The following is a 25,036-nucleotide window of genomic DNA, read 5'->3' as shown; positions in this document are numbered from 1 at the left end:
GGCCAGACCATCCATGAGCACGATGGCTACGGCCCTTGCTTTACTGGGGTGGTCTGGAACCACCCCGCAGGGCCTCTGGGGTACGCCTGTGTGTTAACCCGAATATGTGAGCATAAAACCATGATGATACCAAATACAAGATTGCAGTAAACACGCATACTACTTTGACTTATAAGTTAAGCATTCTTAGCATGAAAAAAACTAATAGATGCTTTCATGAACTGTAGAGAATGCTATTAGAGAGAAACAAATAAAACAGGGGTTTAAGGAAGAAAAAGCCCCTCACTCAGTGGGAGGTGGGGAATCCTAAAAGCCTCCCGGGAAAGGCTGGGGTTGGCCAAGTGGGGTTGGCAGAGTGGGGTTCGCCACTCTGGCCGTGGCGACAGGAGAGACTGAGGTGGGGCAGGGTCAGAGGATGCTCCAGGTCATGTGAGCAGAACTAAGAGACACAAGTGGGCGGAGTCTGGAGTGTATTCTGGAGATCTCACAAAGCAGGTGCTCCCTGAAACAGGCGATGGAGAGAGAAAGGGAGCAAGGGGACTTTGCACACAGGCCTTGAGTGGCAGGTTCAAGAGTATGGCTTTTATTCTACAGAGAGCGAAGAGTACTTGCTTTAAGTGGTATTTTTGGAAGGCGTAATGCGGCAAGGACACACAGAACTGTTTAGGCCAGGCTGGTGGTGAAGAAAGAAGCTGTTAGTGCAATGGTCTACGTGGGAAGTAAAAGCAATGGGGACTCAAAAAGAGGCCGTGGAAATGCACAGCAGAGGCCACCGAGCTACACCTCCATTAAAATAAAGTTCCACGCAGACGGAAGTTAAGAAAAGAAATCAGACAAACTCAGAGGAAACGCAGGTGAACAACTGACCCTGGGGTGCAGGAGGGCCGTCCGAGCACAAAAGCCACGAGAAATACCCAAAGGAAAGGTTTCACATATTCAATTACATAAAAAGGAAAAGTTGCATATGACCAATAAATATCATCAACAGGCAAGCAAAATAGGGAAAATCTACAAAAATACGAAATATGCTATATAATCATAATATACAGAATTCATACAAACTGCAAAGAAAAATGAAAACTCGAAGAGAAAAATGGGTAAAGGATAAAAACAGAAATACAAATAATTAATAAATATACAGACTCCTAAAGTTTACTGTTAAATGAGAAAGTAAACATTAGACACCTAATCCAGTGCCGGTCAATGCTGGGTACTCAGTAAGGTGTCATTTGTTATGAACTTATTAGACGATTCTCCACATGGGCGAAGGCGCAACAACATAAGCCTCGGCTCGGGGAGCGGCAGAAGGGGCATGGGACTCAGCACGCGTGACCAAGAGCCATTGGAAAGTTATGTCTTTCACCTGGGATTTGCCCTTCTAAGATCCTATTCTAAAGACACAAGCAGAACTTAGAACATGGATTTCTATACAAATACGTTCACTGCAGCACTAATTAAAGAAAAATAAAAACAATCAGAAACAACTGAAATGTCCAATAATAAATATTCCATAATTGAATATTATATAGTTATTAAAATGTCTTTAAAAATACTTAATGTTGTTAAAATGCTTATAATATAAAGTTAACTGAAAAAGGGATTCAAACATATTATGCATATATCTTTACAAAATACATACTCAAAAATATTCTGCAAGAAAACATTAAAACATTAATATGCTCAACTCTCAATAGCAGGAAAAGATAAATTTTTCTTTGTTCTTTCGGTATTTTCCAAATGTTCTTCCATAAGTACAGATTGTGTTTATTATAGGAGAAAAACATATTTTTTCTAAGGAAAGTACATAATAGGTGCCTAAGTATGGCAGAGATAGAACTATAAGAGCAAACCGATCCTGGTTAGTATGACTCAGTGGATTGAGTGCTGGTCTGCAAACCAAAGGGTCGCTGGTTCAATTCCCAGTCAGTGCACACTCCTGGGTTGTGGGCCAGGCCTCTGTAGGGGGCATGTGAGAGGCAACCACACACTGATGTTTCCCTCCCTCTCTTTCTCCTTCCTTCCCCTCTCTAAAAATATATAAGTAAAATCCTTAAAAAAAAAAAAAGAGAGAGACAAAACTGACTGAATCAGATGTCAAAGCTGATTATATAGTTTGGGGTCTTTCTAATCAGAAGAATGGTGTGACCATAACAGCAGGTCTGGATATTCAGTGATTGATACTAAAAGGTGAGTGACTTCATAGGCAAAGTCTTCTAATATAGAAAGCATCTCTATTAAAAAAGGAAAAATCATTTTAGTCCAAACAAGTTCTTGTTCTGTTGTGTTTTTTTCCCAAACAAGTTTTTGTTGAGAGACAGGCTTTGTGTGCATGGACTGGGGGTGGGAGCAGTGGCACCCCCTTGGCACACTGTCTGCACACATTTCTAAAGGCTTATTGGTTTTCTGGAGACGGTGACAGGGTTATGGGCCACACTCCTAGGTGCATATAGTACACAAGCTCCGCTACATACTTGCTGTTTAACTTGAATATGTTACTTATTTGCTCTGTGCCTCAGTATTCTTATCATAAAATGCAGCCCTGGCTGGTGTGGCTCAGTGGATTAAGTGCCTGTTTATGAACCAGAAGGTTGCTGGTTCAATTCCCAGTCAGGGCACATACCTGGGCTGGGGGCATGTGAGAGGCAACCATTTGATGTTTTTCTCCTTGTCTTTCTCCCTCCCTTCCCCTATCTTTAAAAATAAAATAAATAAAATCTTTTAAAAATGTAGACAAAATAAAACACTTTAGTGGTTTCTATAAGGACTCAATGAAATTGTATATGAAGGACTGAGTATTATATCTGGCAAGTAGTAAATGCTCAGTAAGTGAAATATGGTATTATTCTGTCATTTCAGAAACAGGGTGGCCAATCAGAAACAGGGTGGCAGGCTCAGGGTGGATAAATCGGAGCAAAGGATGAATGCACTTAAAAACAGAAATGGCGTACGTATCTCAGCAATCTGATGTTGGCTCAGTGATCACAGTGGGAAATGTATTAAGATGGATGAATGTCTAATCTAAATTAACGGGAAAGGATTTGGCTATTGCCTACCCACTAGCAAGTTACTCAGTTGTGATTAATACAATATCTATAAGATATTGTATTTTAAAAGTCAGCAATAATAAAATACAAAAACTTAAGAACAGTAAGTCTTTAGAAGAAACATTTACACTCACTTTAAAGAGTGTGAATACCCCCGGGAGGATAAATAGGATTCACAACCGTCTGAGGAAACGAGGGGCAGAGGGGCACGTGGCTGCAGGAATGGGAACGACAGTCAAGAAGCCCCGTTTTGAGGAAAGACTTACCTGTTCAGCATTTACAGTCTCCTTCTAGAGGACGTGCTTTTATCACTCTGCATCCTACTTGGAACCAAGACATCAATTTGAGAATGCAAATTCTCTAGAATTGTATAAGACTGAACAGCAATGAATCAGGAAAAACAGAGGAAACAAGAGCAGCATTTTCTTTTCAACCCAGTCTTGGAACTCTGGCCCAAGGCTCAGGTTCGGACTTGAGAGTGTTTTCTTGGTCCTGCTGACATTACTGAGGAGGCAGGCCCCAGGCCTCCTATCCCCGTGCTGAACGCCATCTCTAATGATGATGTATGGGGGGCTCCCCCTCGGCACTCCTGGTGGTGGCGGGGCGGGGGGGGGGGGGGCGTCAAATATGTGATGCCGCCCGCCTAAGCATCGACGAGCGAATTATAAACTGTGTCAATCCGAGTTGATGCAGAGCTGTAATCCTCTCTAACACGAGATCAGCTCACTGCCGTGAGTTATGTTCACTCTGTAATCTGATAAGGAAGAGAGGGAACTGCTAATAACAGAGTAACGGGAGCCTTTAATGACGCTGGTAGAAGGCAGCACCAGTGGAAACACTGCTCTTGTTCACGCCGATTAGATCAGTGTTGCATATTTGCCCGGCCTTGTTTCACCTGTCAGAATAACCTGTGTCTTTTTAGGAGATAAGAAGCTTCAGAAAAAACATCTATATCTTAACCATTCTTGCTTGCAAGTTTTTACCCAATGAAAAGTGCTCTGTGGGAGGTATTTCTGGGGCTATTAGCTGATGTGCTCTCAAACGCTGAGCAAACTCCCCCAGAATATTTCAGCAGGATCCCGTGCCTATTTCTCTTACACAAAGGGGTACAGTCGGCAAGGGGGAATCAAAAATGGTCTAAAAAGCCTCTGGGTTACCCAGCAGGGGAAAAGACATCGTCAGTAGAGTGGGAGAATGCCCCCACATTTAGGGTACAGGCCCGCACACAAAAATGGCCAGCCTGTAGAAATTCCATCACACCAAGGGACCCCGAGAACAGTAGGGCAGTGATGTCGACAAAGCACTTTACAAGGCTGGGCTGCATGTGCACATCTCTCTTCTGAAACTCCAGAGTACAACAATAAGGTATTCGGTGCTTAGTTATTATTAAAGGGTCCTTTCCAGGTTCTTTTCTCTCTCTTTTTTTTTTAAATGCCAGTAGCTTTATAAAAGGAGTGGGAAAAGGGTTTTTTATTTGAGGGGAGAACATGGGGGATCAAAATGGAAATTCTTGATGTTCCTTTTGAGAATTTCTTTAAGGAATGGAGTAGCTATAAAATGCTAACATCGCTGTCATCTCTGTAAACAGGGGAGAAAAGCCCCGTGGGAAACCATCACACCTGCACCTTTAAGGGACAGCACCGACCCAGGCCCTCCCTGAAGGAGCGGTCACGGAGGCAAACACTGACTCTCCTCGGGCACATGAAGCTGGCTGTTGCCACTCAGACCCGGTCCATGCCCACGGCAAACCCGTCATGCCAACAAAGCAAGCAGCTTACACGGTTCCCTTCCCCAGCTCTGCGGCAGTGGCCCGTTGTGAGGGCCCCATCACGACCTGTCTCAGAGTCCTCCTCAGAATCTGCTTCTCCTACTTGCCACGCCAGCATTTTACTATCTGACCTCCATCAACGCAACAGACGAGAAAAAATAAACTCCTTTACACGTATGCCTCAGAGGGGCACACAAAGTAAGCTGCTTCTGAAATGTCCTTGGGCAAATGAGCTCCGGGCCCTTCTCCGGTCAGCGCAGGGGCAGCGGCCCTGTACACCCTGCAAGTGTGTGCACCCTGACCTGTCCTTGGTGGGAACGCTGTGCTGAGAGGGATCCCCTACCAAGGAGACAGCAGGCTTCTCTCCCCCTGAGCCCACCGCTAACTGTCTCTACGACACCACGTGGGATTTTGGCCTCTTAGCTGAGGTGACTCTGACGGACAACAGTAGCTGCTCTGGGAGCTGAGCTGTCCCGTGCCAAGGGTCCCCAAGGGTTCAGCAAAGCTAGCGATCACATTTAGGCTCACGGTAATATCCTCCCGCATGCAAACACGCAGCACACGGGCAAAGTGGGATTTCCTCTTCCGCTAGTAATGGGAACGTGCATCAGGTCCGCAACACAAACCAACCGCCTACCTTGCAATGGAGAAAAGATCTGCTGGATCAGCACCTATAAAGGGCCAGGGACTATATGAAACTTTAACAGAGGAGACCTGAAGGCACAGAAAGGCATTAAAAGCAGTATCCAGCATTTATCTAGGGCGCAAAACCCCCAAAGAGAAATGTGGTAACACGGGGGTGTAAAATGAGCCACTCCACATTTTTTTAAGTGTTAAAATACTACTACTACTGCTGCTACTATTAATAATAATTGATGGCTTGAAGAGAAAAATTCCTAGCATGAGAAAAGAATATCTATCAGCAGAAATTAACTACACAGATAACAGTACACAGACCTCATGACCACACCACAGGAGAAATGGTGAGGTGCCGCTACCTTTCTCAAGATCCTTTTAAAGATAGTACTTCTTTCTCCACTAATGGCATGTTACACTCCGTGTTAAAGAGTAAGGATCTCTTCTTTTCTCTCTGAACAAGAGCTATGTTCCAGTTTCAATTCAAACTGACCAAGTGTAATTTTTTCAGCTCAAACCGGACAAGGGATATGGGGGATCCGAGGACAATTCGATCAAGGACAAGTAACAGCACTTGCCCACTCCCCAACAAAAAGCAACCAACCAACCAACCAACCAAACACTTGACATTAATCCAATTTACACACGTGTGTGGAACAGTGAACTGGAACTAAGGAGCGACTACAGGAAAGAGAAGGGCCTCACTCACCAGACCTGGGTGCGGCAGGAAACGTAAGTGCAGCTGCTCTGACAGTAAGAAATCAAAAGAGCTGGAAATTTTGTTATGTGTATTTTACCATCATTTACACTCTGGTTTCTCTTCAGATCATATAAATCTTTTAAAAAGTGGGAGGTGAGGTGGGAAGGGAAGCTAGTCAGATGGTCCACAGAGCAGAAACCATAAGGGAGAGAGGCCTTTAAATTTATATACTTTAACAGAGAAATATCAAGGACCTTCCTAACTCCTCTCCATATTATATGTATACTTCAAACCGAAAATGTCCCTTTTTTCCTGCTGATAAAAAGCAATCCATTTCTTTTCACTTATTGTAAAAAAAAATTTGAACATTACAGAAATACATGGAATAAAAAGTAAAATGTGCCTTGGACTCCACCCCAGCCAGCAATCAATATGGGAGGAGTTTGGTGCACTGTTTCAGAGCTTATTATTTTTAATAACAACTAATATAAATGTGTTTTCATGGCAAAAGGTCAAAGCAAAATAAAAGTATAAAATAACAAAACATTGCCCTGGCTGGTGTAGCTCAGTGGGTTGAGTGCCAGCCTGTGAACCAAAGGGTTTACAGTTCGATTCCCAGTCAGGGCACATGCCTGGGTTGCGGGCCAGGCCCCGGCGGGGGGGCGGGGGGGGGCATGTGAGAGGCAACCGCACATTGCTGTTTCTTCCTTCTCTTTCTCCCTCCCTTCCTCTCTGTCTAGAAAATAAATAAATAAAGCCTTTCCTGGAAAATGCTGGAAGTCCCCCTTCCCCCTATTCTCTTCCCCGTAGGTACACATTTTAAATGTTGTGACATAAAGTCTTTCCAGGCATTTTCTACAACACAGACATGGCTGTGGGAACCTACACACCCATTTAATGTTTACTGTGAAAGCAAAGTGAATCACATTACAAGCACGGCCTCTTTTTCCAGTTAACAAAATAACCTGGGGATCATTTCAAGACAGTGTATTTTTTTAAAGGTACTGCCTTTTTTTTCCCCCATCACATATCTACTTATTCAAATAACTGGAATAATAGAAATAGTATTTGGTAGCCTACTTTTCCCACTTAACATTATATTAATACATACGATCCACTTCATCCTTCAACAGCTGCTTATAATTTCATTGAATGATTTTCTATGATTAACTAGTTTCCTATTGATGGTCATGATTGGTTCTTATTTTCCCCATTATAAACAATGTTGCAATGAAGATGCCAGATACAAATATATTTGCCAACTTGCTATTTCCTTAGGTCCATTTCTAAAAGTACATTATTCTGGGTGAACAGATACATACATTTAAAAATTTGAAATATAGTGCCCAATAACCCTCCAAAATTATTTTGCCAATTATATTCTAATTAACAGTCTATGAAAGTACATGTTTTTTCTACTATCCAAACTAAGGATTACTTATCTTTTAGTGTCTTCCAATTAAAAAAAAAATGAAATCTCATTATTTCAATTCTTGGATTAATGAGGTTGACAGCCTTTGTTTTTGGTGATTTGAGATTTTTCTTTCATAGTTTCTGAGTTTGCTAGCTGACATACATTGCCCCTTATTTTTATTGGGATATTCTTAAAGATTTGTAAGAACTCTTTACAACAGTGATATCACATAGTAAAGAAATATGTCAGTCCTGGCTGGGGTGGCTCAGTGGACTGTGTGCCAGCCTTTGAACCAAAGGGTCACTAGTTGATTCCCAGTTGGTTGATTCCCAGTCAGGGCACATGCCTGGGTTGTGGGCCAGGTCCCCAACAGGGGGCATGAGAGAGGCAACCACACATTAATGTTTCTCTCCCTCTCTTTCTCCCTCCCTCCCCTTCTCTCTAAAAATAAATAAATAAAATCTTTAAAAAATATATGTCATGTGTTCAAATTCTCTCCAGTTTGTCATTTACTTACAACTTTCTTGCTGTCTTTTCCAATGTGACTTTTTGGGTCTATTAGTGTTTTCCATTATGGTTTCTGGCCTTGGTGCCTCACCTATAAATTCCTTCTCTACCTCGAAATCATAACAAAATTCCCCATTCATACATGCACACCAAGAATGGCACATCTGTAAGTTAAGCAAACCAGAGCTAGTCCCTTGAGGAAAAGTAGTATGCACTGATATTGATAGTCTAACGATTTTGAAAATTTTCCATTCCTCAATGATATCTGTGTTTTACAAAGTGGATCAGAAAATAGTATAGTACTAGATTGTTTCCAGTTATGGAATTACCTAAAGAAAAACAAAACAGGCCAAGCTACAACTGCCTCCTTCTTATCTAAGTAACAATACCTATTGGCCCTGCACGTCTGTACTAGCGGCAGAAAGAGCTAACACCTAGTTCCTCTGCCCACAGTTACTCCGGCCCCTGCGGACTAAGGAGCACGAGCAGTAATGTGGATGTAGGCCTCTGCATCTAAGGAAGCACAAAGGTAACTGAGTGCACTGTGGTAAAAACAAACATTCAGTTCTTCAACTACAAGACTTTTACTAACTTCCTTGTTAAATGGCTAAACCAGCTAGAGGACAATGTTGATAACAGCTACCAAGCCACAAGGGAGAGCCTTTTCTCATGCTGAATGCCACAAGGACAGTTACCCAACAAACACATTCCCAATCCTTCCTCCTTTGCCTGCTCTACCTGAAGTGCCCACAGAGCACAGTTCTGATCAGTAAGATGTAAGAAGTTTGTTGGAGGGGATTCTGAGAACAACTTTACTTTTACAATAAAAGAAAGCAGACATGGCTGACGCCGGCCACTCCCTCCCCCTTCTTCCTGCCTCGAATGCATGTTGGATGGCAGCAGCGGTGGCAACCCCTTGGGACCACAGGAAAAGACCAAGAGATGCTGGCCCTACCACCTCCCATTCGCTTCTACCTCTGCAGTTGGGCTTTATGTCCCATGCAGACCCAGCCCAACGTAACCCTAAATACTACAGTCATTTTCAAATAATCTTCATGTCTAACATATAGCAGAGCCTCAAACTTTATGAGCGAATAAATAAGATTCTGGAAAACCAAGTGTCTCTGGGGTATAATTAGGTGATTTTAAAAAAAAATCCCAACTAAGAATGACAAAAAGTTGATTTCTAAATGATCTAGTAGTATTATATTCAAAAGATGCCACCAATATTTAAACCAGGTTTCACTTCATGCCTGGGATAATAATATTAACTGAATGGGCTGGGTTTAGGTTTAAACATATAGTTTTCCTTTCTTTTTTTTTTTTTAAGATTTTATTTATTTATTTTTTAGAGAGGGAAGGGAGAGAGAAAGCAAGAGAAACATCAATGTGCGGTTGCTGGGAGTCATGGCCTGCATCCCAGGCATGTGCCCTGAGTGGGATTGAACCTGCGATACATTGGTTCGCAACCCGCGCTCAGTCCACTGAGCTACACCAGCCAGGGCTTAGTTTTCCTTTCTTGTTGATATAATTTTTTCACATCATCTAAAAATGTACTCATTTTACTGTTTTGAAAAATGCACTAATATAGAAATGAATGGTGGGGGGGCAGGGAACAGCCATACATAGGCATTCACTTGAAAAGCACAAGAGAAAAAAATGAGGTCACAAAGTTCTGAGGAAAAGCATACTCAGAACTGTCCATGAGCTGTTCTACACTCAGAGCACTGGACAAACAAACAAAATTAATAATTGTTGTGCTCACCTAAACTTCCGGATCTACTACTTTTCAGGCAAGGGGAGGATGTAATAGAATTTAGTAGCAAACTAAATATATGCAAATAAAAAGGTTAAATATAGTATGAGGTATAAAGCTGGCAAAAGTCCCAAGTGCCACATTATAACCAATCAGTTCACTTGGTAAAGATCTATATTTAAAAATGTCAACCGTAGCACTATTTAGAACAACAATAATTAAAAGAAGTTTAAATGTCCAATTATTAGTGAAAGGCCAAGTAAGTAATATTAAAAACTTACATAGTCATTACAAATTTTTGAATAATGTTAATGGCATAATGCTCAGAGCATATAAAATACTTAAGAAAATTCGTAACAGCGAAATATAACTTTAATTATATATTAAAAAAACAAGAACATACAAAAAGGGAACCCAATGATGAAGAGAAAATATTCTGAGGTGTTAAAAGTGGTTATTTCTTATGTATGCATACACACACTTCCTAGTTCTCTATGTTGAAAGAACCTAGAAAAAATGGTCCCTAGTAACAATGAGCACCCTTAGCACCCAGATTTTGGTTTCTAAATGCCACAATCAACTAAGAAGAATTGGGGCTACCAGGAGACAGACTGATTCCAGCCCTGATATGAAGAGTGTAAACTGAGCCTAAAACAGCTTTGTTGTGCTAGACAGTAAGGAAGTACTCAAAGAAGGACTTGGAACATCTCAAAAGGACACAGGACAGCTTGAAGGGACTTCCATTAATATGGGACAATTTAAAATCAAAATAAATAATGAGAGTAGCAGATTACAATTCACTGAATAACACAGGAAAGCACAAGTCCATACTGATATACATGAATAGTAAATAAATAAGTAATCTTAAAAAATATTACATTATCACTTGCCAACTAATAAATGTAAAAGGAATTATTAAAAAATGGATATCTCTGAATTATGAGTATGTTTTTATTTTGTCTCAGCTTTATAAAATCAGCATGTACTTCTTTTATAAAAATACTTAAGAAGAAAACAATCCTCAGCGGCAGCCTGAACAAACACAACCTCATGCCCACCCCACCGCAGTCTCTACAGCTATCCCAAAAGGACAGAATATACACCAACCCCCTGGACATAACTCAAGTGCATGTGCTGTCCTGACCCGTCGGTCCCAGACAAGAGCTCAGGTACTCTACGAAGACGGCTTAAGTTAAAAACGAAACAAAACAAAACAAAACAAAACAGCAAAAACAAACAAAAAACCACCAGAGGCAGCATTGAGATGTATGGAAATTTTGTTTTGGTTTTACAATAATTATGGGAGTGAAGACATGTGACAAGGACCCTCACTATGATGCCAATGACAAATGGTTAACTGATAAGAAGAAATGGAGAGGGCGACAGGCTGCAGAACAGGTCAATATCAGGCTGTCATGAAGCTATTTGAGACACATAATTAATCTATTACTCACCTGGCGTCATCATTCATTGTGGTGTGGTCAATAGGTGCCATGAAGCTCAGCAGCTTGCTAAGGACATGAAACCTGAATAAAGCAGGAAACAGGCAGCCACATTAGTAACCATTAAACTAGAAAAGGAAATGCAGTCTACGAACTAACAAACTCGAGAACATACCGCAGGAACATTTGGCTCCAGAGTTGAATAGGGAACAGTCATGGGCACATAGCACTTAACCCTATAGGACCCCTTTCCCTTAATGCTACAGGAGAAAAGCCTGGTACAACGTACAGCATACAACTGCACATTGCACAATAAAGGGCAGTAGTTCAACACAGATCCACTTACATCACAGCCCCCCAAAAAGTAGATACTCTGTGCCCTTGAGCAAAAGACTAACCCTTAAACATTACTCCAGACAAAAGACAATGAGGACTACCCCAACTTCTTCCTCTATGTATAATTGTAACCATTTTTCAGCATCATTAAAGCTACTTGCTGGCAGTATACAGGCAATGGTACAACACCACCACCATCACTCACTAGCACTGCTTCCCTGAGTCAGAAAAGGCTTGTAGAATTCCATGTCATTTCTACTCACTAGTTCCACTGGGTCTTTCATTCTCCCATCTTTAAATGAAGGAGCACAACTGAGTGGGTACATAAGTTTCATCCCTGGAACTTTAGTCAACATATTATAGAAATTTAAGTTCCATCACCTCCATTTCTTGCCAATAAAAAAATAGTATTTTATAAAAAGAATGTTTTGAGATTCTCTGGTGAAAGGGCTGAACAAACATATGACCTTATTCAGACCAAATTATGCCAAAGAGAATTCAAAGAAAGCCCCCCTTTTCTGTTCATTATAATAGAAGAGGCTGTATGACAGTATGCACATTATAAAATTTTAACCAAAAAATTCTGGACGGGCGAAACACTACACACAAAAAAAATAAATGATAAATATTTTCATGTACACTATGTCTTAACAGTTTTAAAAACATTTTTACACATACCAAGATTTGATTCTCTACTCTATCACCCACAGCTAAGCCTCCCAAAGCTTTTTCTCAACAAATGAATTTTACAAGAATAATAGTGATGAGATTTTCTTCATTATAAAGTAACAGAAAAGTATAAATTCATTACAGAAAATCTGGAAAACAAACCGACAAAGCACAAAGCTCACATAACCCCTCCACCTAAAAACACTTGTTAACCTTTTGGTTAGTCATGTTTGCTTAGCACAGTGACCCTGTCTGTGGTACACAGGCGACTCTGCATCCTCTTTTCCCACTCAGCGTTGTAAGCACTGTCCCAAACCAATATCTGAATAGCTGTATATACTTCCAGGAGTGAAAGTAGCATAATATATTTTCTTATTTTGAACATTTATATTGCTTCCAATTCTTCACTTTTTTTTTGAAAGATTTTACTTATTTATTTTTAGAGAGAGGGGAAGAGATGGAGAAAGGGAGGGAGAGAAACATCAATGTGTGGTTGCCTCTTGCACACCCCTCACTGGGGACTGGGCCTGCAGCCCAGGCATGCGCCCTGACTGGGAATCGAACCAGCGACCTTTCTCTTCACAGTCCAGCACCCAAGCCACTGAACCATATTGGCCAGGGCCAATTCTTCACTTTTTAAAAAATGCAAAAACAAAAGCCCATGCTTGTTTTTTAAAGTGTCTGTTATCTCTTACTTATAAAAAATAATAATTCTTTTTAAAAAAAATCCAAATACAGAAATGTATGGAGAACTGACAAATCCTTTGTAGTCCTAGCCCGCAGAAATAATCACTGTCGGTTAAAACTATTAACTCTGGCTGAAGTATTTTCCATATATAAGACAAGTATAAACAATATATTTTCCACATAAAAATGAGATTGCAATATAGTTAATATTCTGTATTGAGCTTTTTCCACTGCACCATATGTTATGGTCTATTCTTTTCATAGTTGCAAAATATTCCATTGTGTCAATATATTATAATTTATTGCATTTCTTATTGATGGGCATTTATATAGACTGCGCCCCTTTAAAAACAAACAGTGAAGTGCAGGTAGTTCTGCATAAAGCACTGCATGTTTGTTCGAGTAGTCTATGGGATAAACAGTGAGGTGTGAAGCTGCTGAACTGAAAGGCATACACAATTAAAATTAAAAAACCTGAGTCAAAACCCTCCCAAAGGTTATGTTAACATGTGAGAGTATAAATACTTACCTAACCTTTTTATGTAAGTATAAAACACAAATACTGTTAGATGTATTTTAACACCATCAAACATTTGTTCTTGAATGTCTTGGTTTTCGAACAGCTTGGTTCTCGACCAAACTGTCCGTGGAAAAAATGCCCTGGGTGTCTCACAGAACTTCGGGTCTCGACTCCCCACCTGACAACCCTTTCATGCTGATGCCTGTATCCAGTCATGCGCCTCTCGGGGGCAAACAAAGGAGATTCGGTTTTTCAACAAATCGCTTTTGGAACAGCTTTTTGGAATGATTTTAGTTTGAGAACCGAAGTTCCACTGTGTCTTTAGTTTTCACCAAACTTTGGTGTCCATCTGAAAAATGAATCCTGTTCTTGGCTGGGTCCAAAGACAGGTTTAATTCACTTTCTGGACAAAGATGATGAACTAACTCTACAGTTGTGTTAGCCACTGGCCAGCTGTGGCTATTGACCACCTGAACTGTGGCTTATCTGAACTTAGATGTTCTATAATTTGAAGATACACACCAGATTTTGATGACTTGGGACAGTAAATAATGGATCTATATCATTAATAATTTTTTAAAATAATAACTCATTAAAATGATATTTGTGATACATTGAGTTAAATGAAACATTAAAATTTCATTCACCTATTTCTTTTTAGTTTTTCAATGTGGCTACTAGAACATTAAAGATTACACAGGTAATACATGTTTTTATTGGATGGCACTGTTCTGTGGAATGCCTTACATTGTAATACAATATATTCAATAACTATTAACTGCATGAGGAAAGAAAGGCAGGCTTTAAGAAGTAATTGGATTAAAGACAATTTAGTAATGTGCATGTAATGCAATGCATTTCATCTAATCTCAGTTCTGCTGAGGATGAATGCATGTTTTAGTATTAAAGCACCTTTTACCAACCATACTAAGAAAAGATGAATGTAATTTTGTTGCAGAAGACTAGACAAACACAGTAAGACATCTTGTTACTAAAGACCTGAAAGTTTAATTAATATACATTACAAGTTCTGATTAAATCACAGTGAAATCTACTTACATATACTGTGGTATAAAATACTGTGTAAAAAATCAGTAATTATAATTATTCCTAAAAATCAAAATTTTATTTTTTAATAAATTATTTTCTAGTGTCCAACAAGCAAGTTGCCATGTCTAGTCTGACCAGCCTGAGGCCACTGACCTGCTATCATTTCAACTAATATTTCCACAGTGTAATGTTCATTTGACTACAAAATTTCTGGAAAGCTTATCTTCCCAACCCTATCACAAACGAAGAACAGAACCTGCTCGGTGGTGGAACCTAGTATCAACGATGATAGCTAGTATACTCTGCCAGCTCTTCTTGAGGTCCAATTTAAGGAAGTATTCGTAATATTCTCATCTAGCCTGGGCCGCTTGGTTTAATCCTCCAGGGCAGAGTGCTAATGTAGCCCAGATGCCATTTTGGTGCCTGCAGAAGCCAACTGGTCCTGCTGAGAGAAACAACTCAACCGCCAGAGGTTAGACGTGTGGGCTCTGGAATCAGACCAATGAGGTCACATCCCTGTTTGCTACTAACTAGTTCTGTAATGCTAAGTGCGTTATTCCCTTTCACCACTTTACATGAATTAGCTCACTTAATCTATATAACAACCTATGAGATGTGACTTTTACTTCATTCCTTACAGATGAGGAAATTGCAGGACAGAGATATAAAGTAACCTGCCCAAGGTCTCAAGGCCAGTAAGTGGAAGAGACAGATTTCAAACCAAGATAGTTTGGCATCACAGCCTGCGCTCTTTCTGTCTCTGCAGGGCCCAACAGTGAGAGCTTTATGAACGTTAGTCATCACTGCTGCTACTAATAAAGGTCATTCTCTGGCCCTGACCACATCCTTCACTTTTATGGTCACAAAAAGCCATGTGAATACAGATGACAAAACTGAAAAACAAACCACAACCATATTCATTACTTTTCTTTTCACTTTTTACTTTGCAATAATTTTATACTTATAGAAAAGTTGCAAATATAGTACAGAGATTCATGTTTAATCTCACCCAACTTCTTCTAAGGTTAATAATTTACTTAAATATAGTGTACTTGTCATACTTGGGACATTAATATCAGTATAATACTATTAACTAAACCATAAATTATAATACTATCTTTTAAAGATTTTATTTACTTATTTTTAGAGAGAGGGGAAGGGAAGGAGAAAGTGAGAGAGAGAAACATCAATGTGTGGTTGCCTCTCATACAGCCCCCTGCACCGGGGACCTGGCCTGCAACCCAGGCATGTGCCCTGACTGGGGATTGAACCGGCGACCCTTTGGTTCACAGGCTGGCACTCAATTCACTGAGCCACACCAGCCAGTGCACATGACCTTTTGATGGCACATCAACTGTATTCCAAAAGGCTTTTATGAGACAAACCAATCAAGATAGTGAAAGTTTAAATACAAATTCTAAAGGGCTTTTGCAGCATGGAAAAGTCCTTTAGTTTTTGGTTTCTAGACTTCCACAATAACCCAGCAGCACCTCTTGTGGAGAAATGTGATGACAAATGAAAACGTCCCTTCCTGACTTGATTTCTCTGGGACATCGAACACTTTAAACCCCTATTAAGCATTCTCTGCCTTCACTGCATCACTCTTTCCTGCCTGCCCTGCCCCACGCCCCGCCAGCATTCTTTATGGGCTCCTCTTACTCTATCACATTCCTGGGCATTGTACTCTTGTCATCCTATGTACTCCTTGAAAACAGCAATTAAATTGTTTCCAAACTATCAACTACACAGTAGTCATTCCCTAACCATAAGGGGTATGTTCAAAACACCCGTAGATGCCTGAAACCACAGATAATACTCCACCCCACATATACTAGGCTTTTCCCTATACAGACACAACTATGACAAAGTTTAATTTATAAATTAGGCACAGTAAGAGATTAGCAACAATAACTAAAAATATAACGATTATAACAACATAGCGTAATAAAAGTTGCGTGAATGTGCTCTCTCTGTCAGTCTCATCACTGACCTGTAACCGTGATGGCTACTGAGTGAGTGACAGGAGGGCAGCCCATACGGCGGGACAAAGGGACAACTCACGTCTTCAGGTGAGGTGGGGTGTGGATTTCATCACACTTCACAAACAGCACACTATCTTAAACTTAAGAATTGTTTATTTCTAAAGATTTTCATTTAATATTTTCAGGCCACAGACTGTGGAAAATGAAACCGTGGATAAGGAGGGACTACTATTAATACAATACCCACATCCTTCTCTTGAACCAAAAAATCTCTCTCTCAAAGTTGTGTCAAAGTCGGCATATTGAAATATTGAATCTACTCTCCCTCAAAACAAAAAATTGATTTCCTTCTTGCAGGCTCTTTTAATACATACCAATGAATAATATACCACCCACAATCTACCTTGTTCCCTCTGAACCTCTTGAGAGTCAACTCTAACCCTCACCTTCCTTTACCTCCTTACATCTTTCTAAAATGCAACCGAATGTGATAACAGCACTCCTCGGCCTAAAATCTTACATGACTGACTACAGTCTGCAGATAAAGTCCAGGAGTGTTAGCACGGCTGTGATCTAGCACTCACTGCTCATTCAGCCTCATCGCCTGCTCCACATTCACTTTAAGTCTCTGCCCAAACAGGTTAATTGGAGTTCCCAAAATGGCCATGTCTATACTCTCAAGATGCAGTTTTGCAAATGTTATTCTTTTTTGGCTTTTCACTGGGCTAACTGTTCCTACTCTGCCCCACGTGAAGTGTGGGTGTTGCACCTTACGGAAAGTCTTCCTGAGCAGTCTGCGTTCCCCCAGGGAGAGTCGGGTAACCCCTACCGCAGGATGGCGTCTACCGCAGCACTTCCCACAGTATTACTAATTGGCTCATCGTCTGCCCTCCTCTCCAGACGGCAGGCTTTTCGCTCCTCGAGGGCAGAATGGGTCTTACCAAGCTCCCAATGCGGCTCCTAAGAACCATAGGAGAAACGCTTCTTATATTTTGATAAACCACTTTTTAAAAAAGATTTTATTTATTTATTTTTAGAGGAGAGAAGGGAAGGAGAAAGAAAGGGAGAGAAACATCAATGTGTGGTTGCCTCTTGCATGCCCCCCACTGGGGACCTGGCCTGCAACCCAGGCATGCACCCTAGACCAGGAATTGAACCAGTGACGACCCTTTGGTTTGTAGGCTGGCACTCAATCCACTGAGCCACACCAGCCAGGGCACTTCATATATTTTAATATTTAGCCCTGTTTAAGTAGAATGTCTATCTCCTACTTGCTTGTTGCCAGAATGAAATTTCAGATGCCTTTGGATTTATGGGTATTTAAAATCTCAGTTACTACCAAAATGCTGCAAAAACAGAAGTGCAGTCCTGACCACTGTGGCTCAGCTGGATGGAGCACCATCTCATACACCAAAAAGTTGTGGGTTTGGTTTGATTCCGGGTCAGGGCATGTGCCTGGGTTGTGGGTTTGGTCCCCAGATGGGGCATACACAAGAGGCAACCAATCCATGTTTCTCTCTCACCTCAGTATTTCTCTCCTTCTCTTTCTCCTTCCCTTTCCCTCTCTCTAAAATTAAATACATAAACTCTTACAACTAAAACAAAACCAGAAGTATATAAATACAGTGACACATACCTCTAACCAAAGAGTTTAATGAGGTTTAGTAAATAAGTATAAGAAAAGCAGTTACTATTAAAAGAAAATCCTGTTTTGTTTTTTTTTTTCAAATTTAAGGGGGTTAAATAACAACTCTGATAAATTTATTTTGATTTGAGAAACAGACCCGTAGTTCTCCTAAGTTATTTGTCACGCTCCCCTCTCCAGCCCTCGTCCAGATTTCATAATCTGTGTTATGTTTAGACTTATGGCCACCTCTCATTACCTGGTGAGCATGTTCATTTTATTGTCATAATCACCCCAAAATATTTTCTGGCTGACTAATGTCTGCAAGGCACTGTAATAGATAATAAGATTGGGACTGTCTTAAAGGATAAAAGACCGTGATTCTTGCTCTCAAGGGGCACTCAGCTATAGCTACTTGTCCCAATAGGTTTAAAATTCGTACCAGTGCAATATGTAGGGAAGACATATTTTCCTCTCTCAGTTCTTCTGAAGGGCATACATTTGCGACAGTGCCCCCAGTCGCAAGCAAAACCAAAGACACTAACAAGCAAGCAAAACCAAAGACACTAACACTTTCCAATGCTTACTATGCACCAGACATTTACACATTATTTAAATCCTCAAACCACATCTATAAAGTAGCGATTATTATCTCCATTTAATAAATGAGAAAAGTGAGGCCCAGAGGATAAAAAAAAAAAAACCCCAAAATTATATAGCCAGAGAAAGACAGGATTTGAACTCAAATCTTCTAACTTGAAATCCTGGGCTCCTCCCTCTAGAGAACAAGCATTGCTTCATAAGTGATAATTTTTAAAGCACTGTATTAGAGAAAAAAAGAACCTGATCTCAAAATTAAAAACTAAGCTTGGCCAATTATAAAGTCCATACAGGGGTGGAGAGTATAGAAGAGACAGATACAAAAGAGTCATGCATGTGAATAAACAAGTAAATGAACACCAGAGCAGGAGACAGACCCAGTTTTGGAATAACAGTAGGACAATAATAATAACAAATACTTACATAGTGCTCACTGCCTCCCTAGCACTGTTCTAAGAGCTGCACATACATACACTTACTCTCTTAATCTTCACAGCAACCCTACCAGCCTGTGCTGCTATCATCCCTATTTTACAGATGACAACACTACATGGAGAGTTTAAGGGTCTTGCCCAAAGTAACTACCAGATGATGTCAAAGCTGGGATTCAAACTCTGGCAGTCTGGCTCTCAAGTACATGCTCTTAACCACTACACTACAATGAACCTGGAGAAGTATGAAGACTTGAAAATTTCAATACCTGAAATTTTACTTAAATTAACTGAAAAAGTTAAAGAGAAGCACTTGCTGATGAGTTTTGTTAAATACTCAAAAAGATTCACTGAAGTAATTGTGAAATCTGCTTCTCTGAAGATATTTAAAAATGAGATAGATCCGCATTTGTCCAAAGGGAATTTAATGACAGGCAGGCTCTAATAAGGATGTGGGATTAGCTACCTGCCTAACACAATGAGTTCAAAATTTTTTTCAATGTGCACCTGAATTACAAGTAGTTTCTGTGATAAGGAGGCTTTGTGTGAATGATATTATGTAATATATATATATATATAGTTACAAGGAAACTAAGTCTAAAAGCATAGAAATGTCACTCCTATTCTCACACCTTTCTTATCTGCATATTTATAAGACTTCTTAAAGAGATCACAGAGTTGAGGGTTTTCCTATAGTCAGATATTTCTGGGTTTTCTCATAAAAATTCTATTTCTCATCTTATTTAAGCACATTGTTAACATTCTCTGAAATCTTTATATCTTTTTAGCATAGTGTGTACACATACAGCATCATGAAAGTGAACTAATATGATCCTATTCTAAATAAGACTCCAAAATAAAGTTTGTATATTTTTATATAGAAATTGCTTCTTAAAAATTTTTTTTAAAGATTTATTTATTTTTAGAGAGGAAAAGGAAGGGAGAAAGAGAGGGAGAGAAACATCAATGTGTGGTTGCCTCTTGTGTACCCCCTACAGGGAACCTGGCCAGCAACCCAGGCATGTGCCCTGAACTGGTTCACAGGTCGGCGCTCAATCCACTGAGCCACACCAGCCAGGACTATAGAAATCACTTTTTAAAACTAAGACACTTTCAACTATCTTGTCTTGTTTACTTATTATTTCTCTTTCAGAGAAATGCAGATATTACATAACCTACCCATTTACAACAGCAGAACAACAACAATAAAAAACCCACAAACCCTAAAATCATATTTCCATTTTACAGTAAGGAAAACTGAGTCACAAAAGTCTCAAATATTGTTTCAATTATTTTTCTGATCCTTAAAAAGAGAATCCTCAGAAAGGATAGAAAATGACATAATAGATAAAATGCAAGGGAAGAGAGATATGAACATAACATGTTAAAAAATTTTCTAAAAAGTAACTCACCGAAGTTTCCTTCCTTTGCTGGCTTTCCTATCTACTTTCTTGTGGATTTTGCTTCGTAACTTCTGGATTGCAAGCCACTGCCTGGGAAAGTCACAAGCTATGTTATGCATCATCACTAACGGAAATAGTTATACATATTGACAAATTGGAATTTTTCCCACTAACAACCCTGCAGAAAGAAATCATCAACCTACATCAAGTTCCTCAAGATAGTCTGGGGCCAAAGCGACTAATCAATTGAGGAGGATTTGTGCAATGGTGAAAAAACAAATGGCAGCTGGGAAATTCTACAGCAAATTTGGTTAACAATGCTCCTTAGCATTTGCAGTTGCTGTGACAAGCACTAAATCTACCAGTCTGTAGAAAAACCCATCAAACAGAGTACAGCTGCTTGGGTTTGCTTTTGATGTTTTAGCTATGCAGCAAGTTCTATTACTAATATTGCAAACGCTGTGTGGTTTAAACACATGAATTCCTTACATCTAATTTAGCCTCTGTTAATACCCAACTGCTTTTTCTTGTGCTTTCCAATTTTTGCTAATTTTAAAATAATTATCCACTACTGACACCAGTTTTATAGTCATTTTATTTATATTTTCATTTACTCTGTCATATTTCAGAATGTGTTGCTACACATTCTCCTCCCCTCCCTTCAATGTAGGGTCAGCACCTCTGTCACACCTAGAAAAGGGTAACAATAATTCTTCACTATCACACAGTCGGTCAGTCTTCAAATTTCCCGATTGTCTCAATTTTGCAGTTAATTTGTTTGAGTCAAGATCCAAACAAGATTCACATATTCTACAGTCACTTCAGATTAAAAGAAATTAATTTTTGAAATAAAAGATACTGGGCTAAGAAAATCTTCATAAACTGCTCTTATAACAAATGTGAAAAATGAAGAAGAGGGAGAAACAGTAGCAGCTGGTCATCCTACCTGATTTATACAATGAAAATGCAACATCAGAAAAAAAATCTAGGGAAATCCAATTACCGTAATCTTAATATAATCTTAATTACCATAATCTATTTTATTGTAAAGTGAGATAAATGTACAATATAATCACCACTTAAATACAATTTGCTCTATCACATTAAATTTATAGTGAACACATTAAATTTATAGAGAGCGCTCTATAACATCCCAGAGAGACACAAAATACCAACAACATCCTATCCTAAAATTCAAATAATGTTTTACTCAAATAAAATTATTTCATCAACACAAATTTTTCATTGCATTCTCCAAATGCTTCTCTGCACAGAATCCATCCCATTCTGGCACTTGCAGCTTTTGTTTCCTTTTGTGCTTTTGCAAATTATGGCTCATGGCTATTTAAATGTACACTATTCATTAGGTAGTACTCTAAACGTCCTTTTTATTTTCCAACCACAGGATGAAGCGCACACACAGAGCCTACCTTCGCTACTTTACATTCTACCCTGACATGTGGGTAATGCTTCCATGTTCCATTTCTAATTGTGCTGCAGCTTTTACAGAAGGGGTGGAGGTCTAAATTAGGGCAGACTCTGACAAAGCAGACCTGACTATGTGCGGGAACCTGTTGTGCAGTGCCACATCTGACAGCTGAGAGCACACGTTTGGGGTGGCTTTTCACCCTCTGGTCAGAGATGGATACAGGTACAATCGCAACCCAAACCAGAGAGCACAGAGCATAACAACGGCTTTGAAAAACAAACCCTGGCACAATGCACATGTAGGTGTTTTACAACCTCTTACTCAAACTGCACTTAAGGCAGTATAGGGTAAACAATTAGTGTTTCCATCATTTTGTCTTTCTAGCTCTTATAACCTTACTCAACTTTTGCAATGATAGGGCCAATTATTGCTTTGGAAGCAGAATTAAGGGGAATCAAAGGGAGAAACAATTACATCGGCTGCTTGCATAGATACAAAGCCTCATCTAAATTACCTTCCCATGGCCACCTGATCATTGGGATCCAATGAGCTGGTCTTCCGTTCTATGAGTTCTCGAAGGAGCTAGGAGAAAAAGGAAAGCAGCTGATTTATTTATCCTCTCCCAGTACCAACTAACTTTAAAAAGGCACAGCAGGAATTCTGAATGGCATAGCGACACCTCTAAAACTGCAGTCAATAAGGAGCAACCCAGCTACAAGAGCATGACTGAATTCCCATTAACCCCTTCATATTTATATATCTTTAAAAAGGTGGCTATAGCAATCGCTGAGAATAGAAGTCCATTTGGAAGACTTATTGTACTGCAGTTCATTTCAAATGGATCAATGAATCTGCAACATTCCCTTCATTGTTTTTATGATTAGTTTTGTCCACCTCATCGATATCAATGGAGAATCTTTAAAAGGTCAGGTGGGGAGGGCTGTGTGGCAAAAGGGAAGATGCATCAGCCTCTCACCAATAGGATAATGGTACATGGTTAACTTCTGACCTATAACCTCCAGCAGTCAGGAAGGTCTTCCTCAGGCAAAAGCCTTTATTATATATAATTAAAAGTGTGGACTTCATTTTCTTGCTTTCCACAGCCGATACTCTACCCTGCTGACTATTAAGTGATTTAACCTTATATGACACTGACACATTCACAGCCAGAATAATTTTAAGAGGGAACCTAAAGAAAGACGTGTGTGCACTGCAACTACAACACAGAACTAGTCTCGCATCCCATACAATTAACTCCATGGGAACTCGAACCCACTCTCCTTCTCTCCTCCTAATCCTGCGCAGTCCACTGCATGGGATCAAAATCTAAATCTGTATCTTTCACACAGACTTAGCATTTGCATTGGATCTGAAAGTCCTATGTGAAGAGAAGTGGTAGATTTAAAAGTTAAACATCGAAGGAGGAGAATTTTAAATTACAGTAGTAAGACTGCATTCCATCTCTCCTATGCAAGTGCTATATGTGTGTGGAGAAACAGCAATAGAGATTAAAATTCCAAAAATATTCTGAGAGAAATATAAGGGGAGACACCAAAATAAAGTAGTTCCTGCTAATCACCTGTCAATAATACTGGTCTGATCTTAAAACTTCTTTCTTCGCAAAAATAAGTAATTGTTTTGTAGGTAAGGCATGGTAGCAATACAGATATTTCACCAAGTTAAACAGCTGAAATCTTGGGAGGATTGAGAAGGAGGAATAAATTCCTATGAAAGTAGTTCATGCTCTCATTTTCATTTGTTTAGGTAAGTAGGCACTGGAAGAAGTAAAACAAATTTATAAAAATATTAATTTCCATATAAGATGAATCTTTATTGCAAAAGGGAAAAGGATATCTCAATTGCAATTAAAAAACCGCCTGTGATGTTTTTTCATTTGCTTTTTTTGGACATTATTGCTACAGCAATTACGTTTTAAAATGCAGGGACCAGAGGCCACTGGTTTATTATCACTAGAAAACAGCAAGCTATTTCTCTACCCTGTTTATCTGATTGATTCCCAACATCTTTCTGGCAGCCAATCTATCAGTTTATCTCTCCTACTTCATCACAGTCACTTCTGGCAGCTAAATACAAGATCCAAATCCAGTGTTACACAGACATACGACACAGTAAACCTATGTAACGCTGCTACTCTGTACCCAGCTGCCCTGGAGGCTAAGCAAAAATGGGCTTCTGGTCCCTAGTCAATATGCTGTCAAAAGCAAGGTTGGGAGGGAGAAGGGGGAGAGGTTAGCAATAAAAAAAATTTTTTTAGATAAATAAGAAGAAAAAGAAGAGAAGGAAAAAAATGAAAAGGAAGAAAAATAATGGAATGCCCACATCTCACTGCCCTTACCTTGTTCCAGCCACATTAAGAGATTACAACAACTGTTCCTGGTTTTCCTAATGATCTCTGATCCCTTGAGACTAGGGCTGCCATGGCCACTGGGAGCAAGTGCTCATGGAAGGCTGCCCCAGCACAAAAGGGGAGGTCCTCTGGAAGAAAGCCCCATATGCCCTTCCCGGAGGCTGAGAATTGGAGCCACACAACTGCAGTGGATCCATTACACTTGCAGTGGCCTCTGTAATTCAGACACCAGGTCAGTGTAGCGTTTCCCTTCCAGCACTCCGTGTACCTGGCACATTCTGGGTTGCATTTCCACTACCCAAGTGCCTTGCACAGCTATTCTTAGTCATTCGTGATTAGGAAGAGGGCTTTCTTGGTCTGTCTGGCTAAGTCTAGTTTATTCAGTCCAGTGTTTGAGAAGATCCTGTTGTGTGCAAAGTGGGAATAATAAAGCAGCAAGAAAATACAAGTAAACTATTCCCATGGCTATTCCTATTTCACATAGCTACCACTATCACTGGGTTTAAATTTAATTAGGAAAACTGCTTTCAGAAAAGTTGCAGAAAAGAAATGAAGCTTGAGCGTTCAATTTTTATAGCTGAACTTGAGGAACAAACTTTCCATTAAAATTCATATTTTGGTTACAGTTATTGGGGCTATTCATTTTGACAATGATGACACAATATTTGTC

General features: G+C 39.8%; 1 protein-coding gene across 1 annotated transcript in view; it reads right to left on the bottom strand.

Moving 5' to 3' along the window:
- Positions 1 to 25,036, bottom strand: part of AATF (apoptosis antagonizing transcription factor) — a 102,915-nt gene that overhangs the window by 11,591 nt on the left and 66,288 nt on the right. Inside the window, exons 9-11 of the mRNA XM_045836604.1 lie at positions 22,513 to 22,580; positions 20,579 to 20,659; positions 11,280 to 11,351 (exon numbers count right to left, since the gene is read on the bottom strand). Of these exons, the coding sequence (XP_045692560.1) occupies positions 11,280 to 11,351; positions 20,579 to 20,659; positions 22,513 to 22,580 (221 nt within the window). The remainder of the gene's footprint in view (positions 1 to 11,279; positions 11,352 to 20,578; positions 20,660 to 22,512; positions 22,581 to 25,036) is intronic.

Source organism: Phyllostomus hastatus, unplaced genomic scaffold (assembly GCF_019186645.2).
Source record: "Phyllostomus hastatus isolate PE091 unplaced genomic scaffold, TTU_PhHast_1.1 phas_contig_210, whole genome shotgun sequence".
Classification (NCBI taxonomy): domain Eukaryota; kingdom Metazoa; phylum Chordata; class Mammalia; order Chiroptera; family Phyllostomidae; genus Phyllostomus; species Phyllostomus hastatus.
Note: the sequence above shows the minus strand (reverse complement) of the source record. Positions and strands in the feature narration are given on the sequence as shown.